The sequence below is a fragment of the Drosophila tropicalis genome, unplaced genomic scaffold (genome assembly GCF_018151085.1).
Source record: "Drosophila tropicalis isolate 14030-0801.00 unplaced genomic scaffold, ASM1815108v1 contig_878, whole genome shotgun sequence".
Taxonomy (NCBI): Eukaryota; Metazoa; Arthropoda; class Insecta; order Diptera; family Drosophilidae; genus Drosophila; species Drosophila tropicalis.
This window is the reverse complement of record NW_027173374.1, coordinates 1279357-1291732: the sequence shown is the minus strand read 5'-3', so window position 1 is coordinate 1291732 and position 12376 is coordinate 1279357. Positions and strand designations below refer to the sequence as shown.

The following is a 12376-nucleotide window of genomic DNA, read 5'->3' as shown; positions in this document are numbered from 1 at the left end:
TGTGAGCGTTGGCGTTGCAGATGAAGCTGGAGCTGTAGCTGGAGCTGGAGTCGTGCTGGGCAGCTCAGCTTCCGCATTGCCGCTGACAAGTGACTCAGTTTCAGAGAGTCAGTCGGTAACCAAAAAAAGAAGAAGTTTTTTTTTTCTTCTTTTAATGCCTAGTTAACATTTGGCGCACCGTTAGGCTGGCGAATCGTGCTGGGGGGCTCAGCTGGCTGAGCTTTATTAATTTCAAACAAACTCCTTCAACATTTGGCTCAAGTGAGTGGAGTGGCCCCCCTCCTGGCACTTGATGATGATTATCATAAAGTTGCCGCCGCCTCTTACAAGGTCAGACATTAAATCAACAAAAAATTTCAAGTTTTGGCTTATATTCTAAGTGCTGAAATTTCTAAATTCATGTCAATTTCAATGTTGTATTTGGCAAGTTCGATTACAAAAGCTCAATAATTTAGCCTCTAGTTTGTGGTTATCACCTTACTGAATGGTCTTTTGCAAATTGCAAGGTCGAACATTCCTAAGGCCAACTTCAAATTGCCATCTTCAGGTTCAAGCCGCAACAATTTGGCTAACAATTGGCCACAACTATGCACGATAGATAGCCAAATGGATGGATGGATTGGAGTTGGCTAAGGCGTTAGTCAGCCATACACACGTGTGAGGGCCCTGCGGCTCAGTCAGATTTATGAGAATGACGTGCTCTAACCAGGCCTGAAAGGTGGCCAATTGCAAAACCAAATGAAAAAGAGAGAAAAAAGAAGAAAGAACAACCAATTGCAATTTGCAATTGCTGCCACTGCACCGTTAAATGTGTGGCAGTGGCAATTGAAGAAATACAAAACCAAATTAACGCCAAATAGCAAGAACAACAACAAACAATAGAAATTGCAATGCCATAATGTGATATCGAAATTGGCTACAGAATCCAACAGAGATTCCCCCTATCCCATCTTATGCTGGATCAACGCATGAGGTTAGGGTCAGCTTTGGCATTCTAATGGCATTTCTAGAGAGACAGAAGGCAACTAATGGAGAATGGATATCGGGTTCGGTTCGGCTCGGTTTGGTTTGGTTGTGTGCTAAATGTCAATTTGATACCAGGCCTGAATCTGAATCCAATTAAAGCTCCTGCTGCAACAGCAGCAGCAAATTGCCATCGATCGCCTAGGTCATCGAGACTGTCTGTCGTTTCCAACGATTGCGATGCGTACGATGCACTGATGTCGATGCCGATGCCAAAAGCTGATGTCGATACAATGTATATTTGTGGGTCATGGTACAAATTTGAAAGAAGGCAACTGAGACAGAGACACGACAGGGGCCGACATGAGACAGCTAGCTGCTATCCCTCTCTCTGACAAGAGACACCTTTTGATATGCTAACGAAGGCTGAGATCTTCTCTCTCTGTCTGTCTGTCTGTCTGTTCCTTCTTCACTATGGGCATCTCTTCTTCGTGCCTTGACTGTCAAAATGCTGGCCCGTTGGAGGCAGCATGTGAAATTTTCCCACCCTCCATTGAGGCCGCGACTGCCTTTTGGAAAAATGTAAATTTTCCTTCTTTTTGTTGTTGTTGTTGCTCCCTCATTCTGTCGTACATTTATATTAGAGCTGCTGCATCTGTTGCAGCAGCCCCACAATTGTGAGTTGCTCTCAGGGGAGAGGTTGGGGCGGAACAACCTACACGCATGCGTTATGGATATGTGCAACAAGAGGCAGGGCCAGCAGCAAGAAAAGGCACAGCCTTTGCAATTTTTCAAACTAAAACAGTTGCCTGTCCAGTGCTTACCCTTTCTGTATGTAGGTAAATGAAGACAGAGAAATAGAATAGGATGAGGAGGAGCTGGCCACCATGGCGGCTCACTGCAAATATTTGCATTTTGTAGCTGTCAGCAGCTCTTCACGCATGCTTGGACATAGACCTATATGCATTTATCATAACGCATTGTTGTATGACAATGAGATGGGAAAGAGACGAGAATGGATATGGAAATGGAAATGGAGTTGGAGATGGAGATGCCTGGCCCTTGTGCCAGAGAGAGGTTTTCCCAAAAATCTTGCAAATTTCCCATGACCGATATACATTTCTTTTTGCCGTATTTTGGCCATTATGGTGACCGACTGATGGTCAAGAGTTGCTAGCAGCCATAGAAGAAGTTTTGGCTGTTTCATTCACAATCTGAATTTGTGTCACACACATACACACACACACACACACACTGGCCAGCTGGTTGGTGACCACCCCTTTATTTGGTCTTAACCCAAATACTGAAAAGAAATAAAAATTGTTTACCATTTAGCCTCGACAACAGCAGCAACAACAAGAACAACAACATTGGCATCTACTGCTACAACAAACAGGAGAATAATTACCGCAACAAGTTGCCAGTTGGCAGCAACATGTTGCTAGCTGTTTGCGTAGTTTTGTGTGTTGCTAATAGCTTTAGAACAAGTGCCATTTTGGCCAACAACTAATAGCCAGTTTGTGTCGCTTCCGTTGTCACTCACGGACAGACGACCATCAGCATCAGCTTTAGCTTCAGTTGAAGCCAGTCCGTCAGTATCATCATCATCATCATCATCGCCGTTGTATGAGATTATCATTATTGTTATTGTCGCTCGTCATGTCAACTCGTCATCAACATGCCGCACAACTACGAATCGGCATCAGCATCAGCACCAGCATCTGCAACAACAGCTACAGCATCTTGCCGGAGCAATCTTTCAACTATATAACCAAGGCGGCGGCTTGTTCTTACTTGCCACAGCACGATGCAATGCAATTTGTGGGATCCCGAGGCGCGGCTCCTTGGTCTTCCTCCATTTGGCTGCATTTTAATGAGCACATTTCGCGCATTTATGATGAGCACAGAGTACAGGGATGCGGTGAGGTGGGGCCGAATGTGGTGGGGGCATTAGCTGATTTTTATTTGCTTGTTTCGTTAGCGAACAAACGACACTGTTGCCTAAGGGGGCCAATGGAATGGGGGGGGAGAGAAGCAGCTAATATGGGAAGCGGGAGGTGTAACAGAAACCACTCAGATTTCAGATTTCAAACGAAGGGAGCACACAACTCTCGGCAAAGATGGCAAGCTGAAAGTAAGAGATGTGTCTTCCATTCAACAAAGCAACACTAAGGAGCTAACCAGAATGCTATTTTGTATTCGACAGTGGGTGTCATTCCCCTTTTTTCGTCTAAATATGCTTAGTATATCAATCGGAAATGTACTTGCCTTGTGATTTAGCCCACTGTAGGAAAGACCAGAAATTTTATTGCTTTTTGAAATGTATGAAATTGTATAACTTACGCACTCACCCCATCCCACCACAGCCCACCCATCTACCTCCACATCCATCCAAATGTTGTAAGCAACCCCTCAATGAGTATGCCCTGGCCATTACACTCACGTGTTGCATCTCTTGGGACTTGATTAAAGGACCATAAAGCAAATAAAACCAACAAAAAAGAAAGAAAAAAGTACCAAGAAAAGGGAAATAAAACGAAACTTGGCTAATAAATGAAAATATGAAACGTATGCCAATTTACGACCATACATATATACCACGTATATATGCGAGTATATAAGACCACCTTTGGTTTCGCTTTGGCTTTAATATGTGGCTGCTAATTATAACGATTGCCCTGTCTCGCCTCCCCTCGACTCCATGACTCGATTCAGGATATAAGTTTTTTTTGTGGGCGTGTTGCTGACATTTTCAATCAGCGAGACAAAACTTCAGAGAAACTTTTACGAATGGTTTTTGGGTATAGTATAAGGATTTTTGACCTTTGCGTGAGGTCTGTGGGTCCTGAGTCCTCGGTCCAGAGCAACAATTGAGCCCTGCGAGCATGTCAGGGAAAATTGCACATCTGTCAAATCAGCAAACAAGTGATTTCCGCAAACAATTGAAGAAAAACAGCCAGTCAGGACCTCATTTTGGAGGGGTGCGGCTCAGTGGTTGATGGCAATGGTGACGGTGACGGTGACGGTGGTGGCTTCGGTTCACATGTCAACAGACCAAATTCACCCACCCATCACTTTTCTCTGCTCTCCTCTTGCTGTTTGTGCACGTAAATTGCTTTTGAAAAAAACACACAAAAATTTGTTCTCAAAAAAGAAAGTAAAAGGAATGGAATGGAAACCAAACACAATGAGAATGAGAAAGATGACGGCGGCATGCGCCATGTCATGCTTTTTTAATGAAGTGATGTCGTTTAAGAAACATATTGTGGCTCGATTTGATTGTTATTTAAGGGTTAAATGAGTGCTCAGGGTTGGCATAAGAAAAAAAAAAAAAAACAAACTCATACTATATTTAAGTACTTATCACGTACCAAACATAACATCAATTTCTCATTCTCCAACTCTTTACTTTTTCCTTTGCAGTAACCAAGATGACAAGAAAACGTTCGAGTCCATTGGGACTCGAGGAGTTAGTGTCTCTGACACTAGTCCTGATGGCCATGATACTGATGCCAATAACACAAGCTGGTAAGTGGTTTATTATGTCAACATAAATTAGGTTTAATCTGGCCAAATCCTGGCCATATCCTGAATATAAAGGAAAATTCTCACATATGCCCTGAGATTGGATCAATGATGATTATTTTGCCATAAATAGAAATGACTGACCTCATGTTTAAATATTTTGGGTATTTACCACCAAAATGTTGGTAGTGTGCTGCTGCTGCTGCTGCCAATTAAAGCCATTGTGACAAATTACCATCAGCTGGCAACAGCTGTCCGAATGACTCTTGTCCGGGGTCAGGGGTCTATTCTGTTGCATTTGTATGTTTCGGGGCACGAAATTCAATTAAGAACAATGTTCCGCACCCATGAGAGGGTGTCCAAACGTTCCAATTGAATCATCCTCACAAGCCAAAAGCCTCAGCATAATTAAAACCCAAGAGTGCTAATGGCATTCACTATCTTTATGGGCCTCCCCCCGCCCCACAACCCCCTTTTGGCCTGAGGAGAGTTAGTTGCATCTGTAGCTGCATGTGTTAACTTTCACATTTCCCTTATGGCAATCCAACAAAGGCGAATATAGCCTAACGGGGTCTGTATTTTGGGGCGTGTACAATTTAACGACTTGTTTAAACAAAACTTCAAAAGCAAATAAACCTAAAAAGACTAAACAATTTTCCATACTGCTGCAGTATATCGGTCAAAAGAATGAGGCAATGTGCTTTTGGACCATTGTTTAATGGTCTTTCAATAAATGGGCAACAGCTTCGACAGCTGCATACCTGGGCTCTAGCTCCGCCTTCTACCTCCATCCTAGGTCTGTGACTGATTTGGCTTAGTCAGACTTACATATGTACATACATACATACGTTGGGCGACAATAGTCGTAGAGATGGGGAATCCATGTACGTATGTATGTCTGTCAGTCAGAGAGATACAGACAGATTCAAAGTCGGTTCTGACTTGCCTTGTTGACCCACATTTGGCTGCACTTCATGCTCAATGATTGCATTCTGGATTCTAGGAATTTTCATTAACACATGTCCAAACCCAACCAAAGTCAAGATGGAGTATGGAAATGTGGCCAAAAAAAAAGAATCGAATAAAATTGAAAAGAAGAATTTTTTTTTTGTGAATGGCTGGCAGGCAGAGACCGAGACAGAAAGAACGAGAGAGAGAGAGAGAGAGAGAGAGAGACTGAAGTGGAGGTTCCCCGCCAGTTTTTCTCACCTATTTATTGATTATTACATACAGGCACAAATCTGTTACACTAACAAGCCAACAAAACGGCCTAATGGATGTCCAAACCAATATCCAACTGTGAGTCTTGCTCTCTGCATGTGCGAGAGTGTCTGCAGGGGGGGTGGCGGGGCGGGATACCTCCACTTGAGTTTGATGAACTTCGGCTTCGGCTCATAAGTATTTCTCAGCTGGCTCTGGGTAATTGAATTGTTCCATTATAGACTACATAGATACATATAGAAATCAAGTATGAGATGGCATGACTCAACAGTTGGCAGGAACCATCATCATCATCATCATCATCATCATCATCCTCTCCTCTCTAAGTCTATTGACAGCCGCTAGTAATAAATCAATAACGCAAATATTGGACATGATTAATATCCAATATATGGCGAAAAACAAAAAATGACTAAAAATTGAAACATGTTGAGATATCTACTTCACATCAAGTGGCTTTTGCGTCATAACAAAAGCCCCTTCCTCCCCCACCCCCTTCCAAAAACAATCCATTTGAATTTGTTTGCTCAGTCATTTAAAAAAACTATCTATGGCCAACTCTTTTGATATCGTGCCAATAGTTTACAGTTAAATTGCACTTGCTTTTACCCCCCAAAGCAAACCAAAACGAGTTCAAGTCTTAATTCAAGCTCAAGGTCGGTCAACGGAGCCAAAAGTCGGTAGCCACAAGACATTATCATTATTTTATAAGCCAAGAGAAGAAGAAGTCAATTTCAATTCGTGTGTTGGCCACTTTTTCTACTTTTAGCTGGGTTTTTGCCTTTCCTCTTGATTCGCTTATGTTCATTTTTTGCTGTTTTGTTCATGGGGCGTTTTCATCAATCAATTTTTGAGCATGAGTTCGTTTCTGCCATTTTCTCATGCTTATTATAGGTATATCATCTTTTTTCTGTTTTTTGTTGCTTTAACAAGAAGAACATCAACCGCATCACCTGTTTCTCTACCTTCATGGCTGAAATTTCTGTAATGTTTGACACCTACTACGGGCTACCACTGGCCAAAGTAGAAGTCACTGCTAAGTCAGTGAACTTTGATTCCTTAAAAAATTATTATTTTATACTTAGAAATACACGCAACATCCATACACTGTGAGAAATCTAGGAAGGTGTAAAGGTTGTGAGCTTACAAGTGTTATGTTTTCTTGTTTTAAGTGTATGTATATAAGTTTTCCAGTTTTTTTTTTTTTGGCCATAGCCAATTACAAAAGCATTAGTCGGACAATGTGAAGATGTTCAATATTTTTGTTTATTGCGCATATATTTAGTTAGATAAATCGCCTGTTGGCAATTTGCGGAAGTAACGATCACTACTCACTCACTCGCTCACTGCCTGCCTGACTGACTGACTGTGCCTAATTAACTTGTATTAGCAGCCTGACGAGACTCAGAGGCATACACAGAGTTAACCATCTATCGATGGCTTAAAAGTGTTGTGCGTGCCAGATGAGGAGAAGAACTTTCTGGCCAGGCTCACATCATTATTGTTAGGTATTAATTGCATGGCTTCGCTGATGTCATCAGCATCAGCTTCAACGTCGTCGTCGTCGTCGTCATCATCACTGGCAACAGGCCCTGGGCAGAACTTAAAGGCAGCAGCGTTAATCAAGATTTGATGTTGGCCAGTCATCAGCTTAGCCACGCGCATATAATTAACATTTTTAGCCAACAGCAGGCGAAGCAGTCGCAACGGCAGCAGAACCAACATCGGCATCAGAGCCAGGTTCAATGTCAAGTGGCAAGGCGGATTTGCTTATCAGGCAGCAGTCGCCATTCTCCATTCGCCATCGCCTTCGTGTTGATAGGCAACGGTTTGGGTTTGGGTTTGGTAGTCTTCTGCCAGGTGATCGTAAATATTTCGTATGTAAATAGACACAGAACTGAAAACTGGGTAGAGATGGCCGTGGCCATCCCATACCATCCCCATGGCATCCATCCATACATTGTATGTGGTATGCAAACAAACTGGACAAAGTCCGCTGACCACGCTATGGAAGATGGTGTGTGTGTGACTGAGGAATTTCATAGCCACTTAGAGAACAAGTACGCAAGTTAGAGATCACGAACTTGCGGGTTAAGCAGCCCGCACGAAGCAGCCAAAATGAAAACCGCCATCAAACGTGAGACTGGGTACTGCGTATCTGTGTTCCTTTTTGGCCAGATTTTGGCCAATGAGGCGGAGAAAACTTTCCACGGGTGACACAATTAGATGCCGCCCAAAAGCACATAGCACATGACCGTGAAGTTTGCCTCCAACTTCTGTCATTTTTTTGGCCATAAATAAACGTTTTATGCTAAGCGGTTCGACGACTTTCCTTTCCTTTACTTCTCTCTGGGCCCACCAGCATTGGCCTCTTGGTCGGTTCTTATATGAACGTATGTACATCAATTTGTCAAAATCGGCTTTTTGTTTGAGGCCAAATCATGAAAATGTGTGACTCTGTCTGTGACTTTAACTGAGAGAAAGATCAGGCAGATGTATCTACAACAGATAGACATATAATATGATAAATTGACCATGAATTTGAGAGATACTCGTAAAGCGGGGCATTTTGTATTGCTTAAAGGCCCCCAGCCACTTAATTTGTTTTGATTTCACCCACGCAAAAGCCCAATTTTTACTCTGTACTGTGCTGTGGGGGCGAGGCCAATGACCAGACATGGATAGATCCACAAGATACCTACATACACAGACATATGTATGTGTGTGTGTACATACATTTGGATTTAGGGCCAAAGCGGTGCACTTGATTTAACTCCAATTAAATGGTTAGCAAAGAACGAGTCTGCGGCGTGTGAACCCAAGAATCGGAGGCGGAAATCCAGACAAGTCAGAGGCAGAGATAGGTTTGATTTTTATCAGCATTAAATTTTCAACTTCCTGCGACAAGGTCGGCGGGGGCTAATTTCATTAAGAAGAGTAAATAAGCTTACGGTTAACCAGTCGGCAATTTAAAATGTAACGGTACACATAAAAACCAAAAAACCGAAACCCACAAATAAAATGAAAACAAAATAACAATTACAATTACACAATTTGCCCATTAACGCCTTGGATCTATCTCTCTCTCTCTCCGTCTCTATCCCCCTCGACGACCCTCGTGGCCATCTCATTTTGGTGATGGCTAATGCAGAGCACTGCCCTGCCCCCTTTTCACCTTGACAATGAAATGGTTTTCAATGAAATTGCAGTAATTTACCACTGTCAAAGAGCTGGGGGTGGCGAGAGAGGGAACGAGAGGTAACCCAAACCTAACAAAATACTGTCCATCTCTTTCTCCCTCTCTCTCTCTATCTATCTAATATGCAGGTTGAAATGCAAATGAATTTCGGGTTCAGTAGAGTAAAACGACAGAGCTAAAGTTAAGTAATACAAAACATAATAATCTCCGATTTCTCATACTGATATGCAAAATGACAGAGAGACAAAGCAACAACAACAACCGCAAGCGGGGGCCAACACCTGTTACAGGTATTATACAGGGACGGATTTAGGAATGGGGCCAATGACAAAACTAAAATGTTGTTACCAGCCAAGCAAGATCAAACCAAATTTGATTTAACATTAAGAGTACTCACACCCTGTGGGGCCCCCTTCGTTTGATAAATCCAGCACTGGATTATACTTTAGTAGCTATAGCTGTGTGTTTCTTGTCTGCTACCATTTCCCTATTATTGTTTTGATGTCATTGAACTTGAACTTCGTCTCGTTTTTAACAGATACCCCACATACCATAAACATATGTATATATAAATATGTATACCAGATAGATATATCAATTTGGGTATTTCGGCATTTTATGCAATTTCTTTGGGCTTTGGCGTGAATATGCTAATTTTGATTTGTCTAACACGTTATTGTCGTCTTACCAAAAAAAAAATAACCAAAGGAAAAAACGTGTTCAAAATGTTAATTGAATGACAAACATTTCCAGTTGGTTTTTTTTTTTTTATTCACATTTATGGCAATTAGCAGACTGGCTGACCCAAATTTGGAGCAAGTTCAGCTTAAGTCTTTGCTAATTAGAGTTTATGATAGCAGCCAGCAATAGATTGTGGCCCTTTTCATTGGAAAACGTTAGCAAAAAGTATAAATAAATGCATTAATATGCCATTCTTGACATTCACAAGATTCTATTTAAATGCATTTCCATTGACTTTCGAATATTGTGAATATATGAATACATGAATTCCTATCATGAGAATAATCTCATATTTAATTGAATTTTCTTTGAGTGTATACTAATCGTTTTCAGCCAGCACGCTAACAAGATTTGGCTCGATCATCTGACCAGTAGGAAAGGTTTGTCGCGGTTCGTTGAGTAGCAGGGAGCAGGCAACTGGAACTTGGACTTTTTGTTGGCGTGTTAGAATTCATTTTGACACTATTAAGATGAAAGCTCTCTCGGTGGGTAAAGAATGGTAATTAGCAATGGCTTGCGCTTCCTCATTTTTCACAGAGATCGCTATCACAGGTGCAATGACTTATGTGCGAGTGAGTGACTAAGTCAGTGAGTAAGTCTTTCAATTGTGTAACTTTAGTACGTTGACTATATGAAGTAGTACTTTGGGTTCAGTCAACTCATTTCTTTGCTGGCCTGGCTGGCACCTTTACGCATGGCAACCACAGGCAGTGTCTCTCAGATGTCGCCCATACAACTAACTCAAAAGGCGGCAGGGGGTCATGCCAAGTCAGACTTGATCTAATATCTTTGTTTAATTATCGCTCTTTGCTCAATCTCCTTTGGGTCCGTCATCAACATGATGTAGCAAGTCGACTTGGAGTCATTGAATTTTATGATTCTCTGATAGTTTCCTATGTATTGTCCTTACCAACACGCAAGTTTAGAATCATAAGATACAAATCGCAATGGGAAAGAAACCAAACAAGCGACTTGCAATTAATTCTTAGTTAATTGAAATGAGAATTTAGCCATAAGGCTTTCAAATGTGAGAATTTGTCATGAAAATGGTCATCTCTCTCTCTGTGGCTGGAGTTTGAAAGGCACGCGCTTTGATAGCCCAAAGTAACATCGGCAACATAATGATTCAGGAATCTCCAGCAACATCTACTTCAACTCAAATTAATAAACAGTTACGCATGCGCAATTGAAAACTTGTTGCCGCTGATTGCCGGCCGTGGCCGTGGCCGTGGTCGTGGCACGTTGGATGGATAGATAGATGGATGGATGCATCAATCACTTGTCAGAGAGGAGGCAGAGCAGCAACTACAATCTGTATCTGAATCTGCCGTTGGTTGATCATGACTCTTACCTGTTATTTCGGCAATTGCTGTAATCAATGCGGCGCTGTTATCAATAGCAGCTAGCGGTGTAATAATTGAATGCAGAGCAAGGAGAGGCCACATTGAAAAGCCAGTTCGGTTTTGGGGCCATAAGAAATTGCGCAAACAAAAATTATGATACATCCCCAACATTCATCCACCCATCCACTCCATATAGGAGCTGTAAAATCTAAAGAGCTAAATGCCAAAGACTGTGTAGATATGTGTTTATGTTTATGTGATTAGCCAAGACTCGAGACATGGGCAGAAAGACGGACATACAGGCAGACTGATTGATTGCTAGTTGAAGGACTCATTATAGCCACGCTAAGCCATCAAAACAAATCAAAGCCAGGATACATTAAAGTGAGCAAAACTCTAGGATTTACTTAAACTGTGGGAAACTATTCCTCTGGAGACTCCGCCTTTAACTGCTTAATTACAGCGCCCCAAGGCCAACTCGGTAGAGTCATTATTATCTATTAAGCAGTCAGGAGGAGTCCCAGTCCCAGTCGAACTCGAACTTGGATACGGACACGGGCAAAAACAAAAGCAAAAGTTGACTGACTGACTGTCTAATGACATTGCCACAAGACCAAAACCAGCCCATAAATATGCATATGCATATGAGAAGGAGCCCCCATTTTGGTCGAGCAATTACATTGTCCACGTCCCCACATACACACATATACATATGTAAGTAGGTATGTATAGACAGGCAAGATTGTTGTGGTCTATCTCTTTGGTAATTGTTTCATATGCACGGCAGCAACATTGCTCCATTGCAGCAATTTAAAGGCATCCACGTCATGACCATCGGGCATAATTTACTTAGAACGAATCATGAGTCTATGGGGCTAGGGCATCGCATCAGCTAGGTAATAAAACACAGTGTTCTAGCTAAGGTAACGTCCTAGCCTTGCGCAACTGCATCCAATTTGGTTTGTTTGCCTGGCTCTAGGAGATGCTGCCGATGTCTACATTGCTGTTTGATGCTGCCTTATGCTGCTTCTGCTACCTTGTCGCCGACATAATCATGTTAAATTACTCGCAAATTCATTTGCTGTGCGGCAGCCCCTGTTGCAGTTGCAGTTGCAGTTGTTGCATTGTTAGGGCGCCTCTCCATATTATGCCCCATGTTTCTTAGGTTTCTGCAGTGGCTGCCGGCGGCAACTTTCAGCACTGATGCATGGACATGATATGCCGCAGAAGTCTACATAGGTCTTGGTTCTGGGTCTGGCACTGGCATTGGGTCCGACTCCGCGGCTTGGGCTGGGTTGTTAGCTTGTCGCTCATTCCATATTGATCGACTCTCGGCATTATGGAAATTATGTGATCAAGGCCATAGAAAATGGAAATTGTTTTT

General features: G+C 42.3%; 1 protein-coding gene across 1 annotated transcript in view; it reads left to right on the top strand.

The window, feature by feature from the left end:
• The window catches only part of tnc (tenectin), a 35910-nt gene that overhangs the window by 10868 nt on the left and 12666 nt on the right, over positions 1-12376 (top strand). The window contains exon 2 of the mRNA XM_068301244.1: positions 4387-4491. Within this exon, the coding sequence (XP_068157345.1) occupies positions 4395-4491 (97 nt within the window). The 5' untranslated portion in view covers positions 4387-4394. The remainder of the gene's footprint in view (positions 1-4386; positions 4492-12376) is intronic.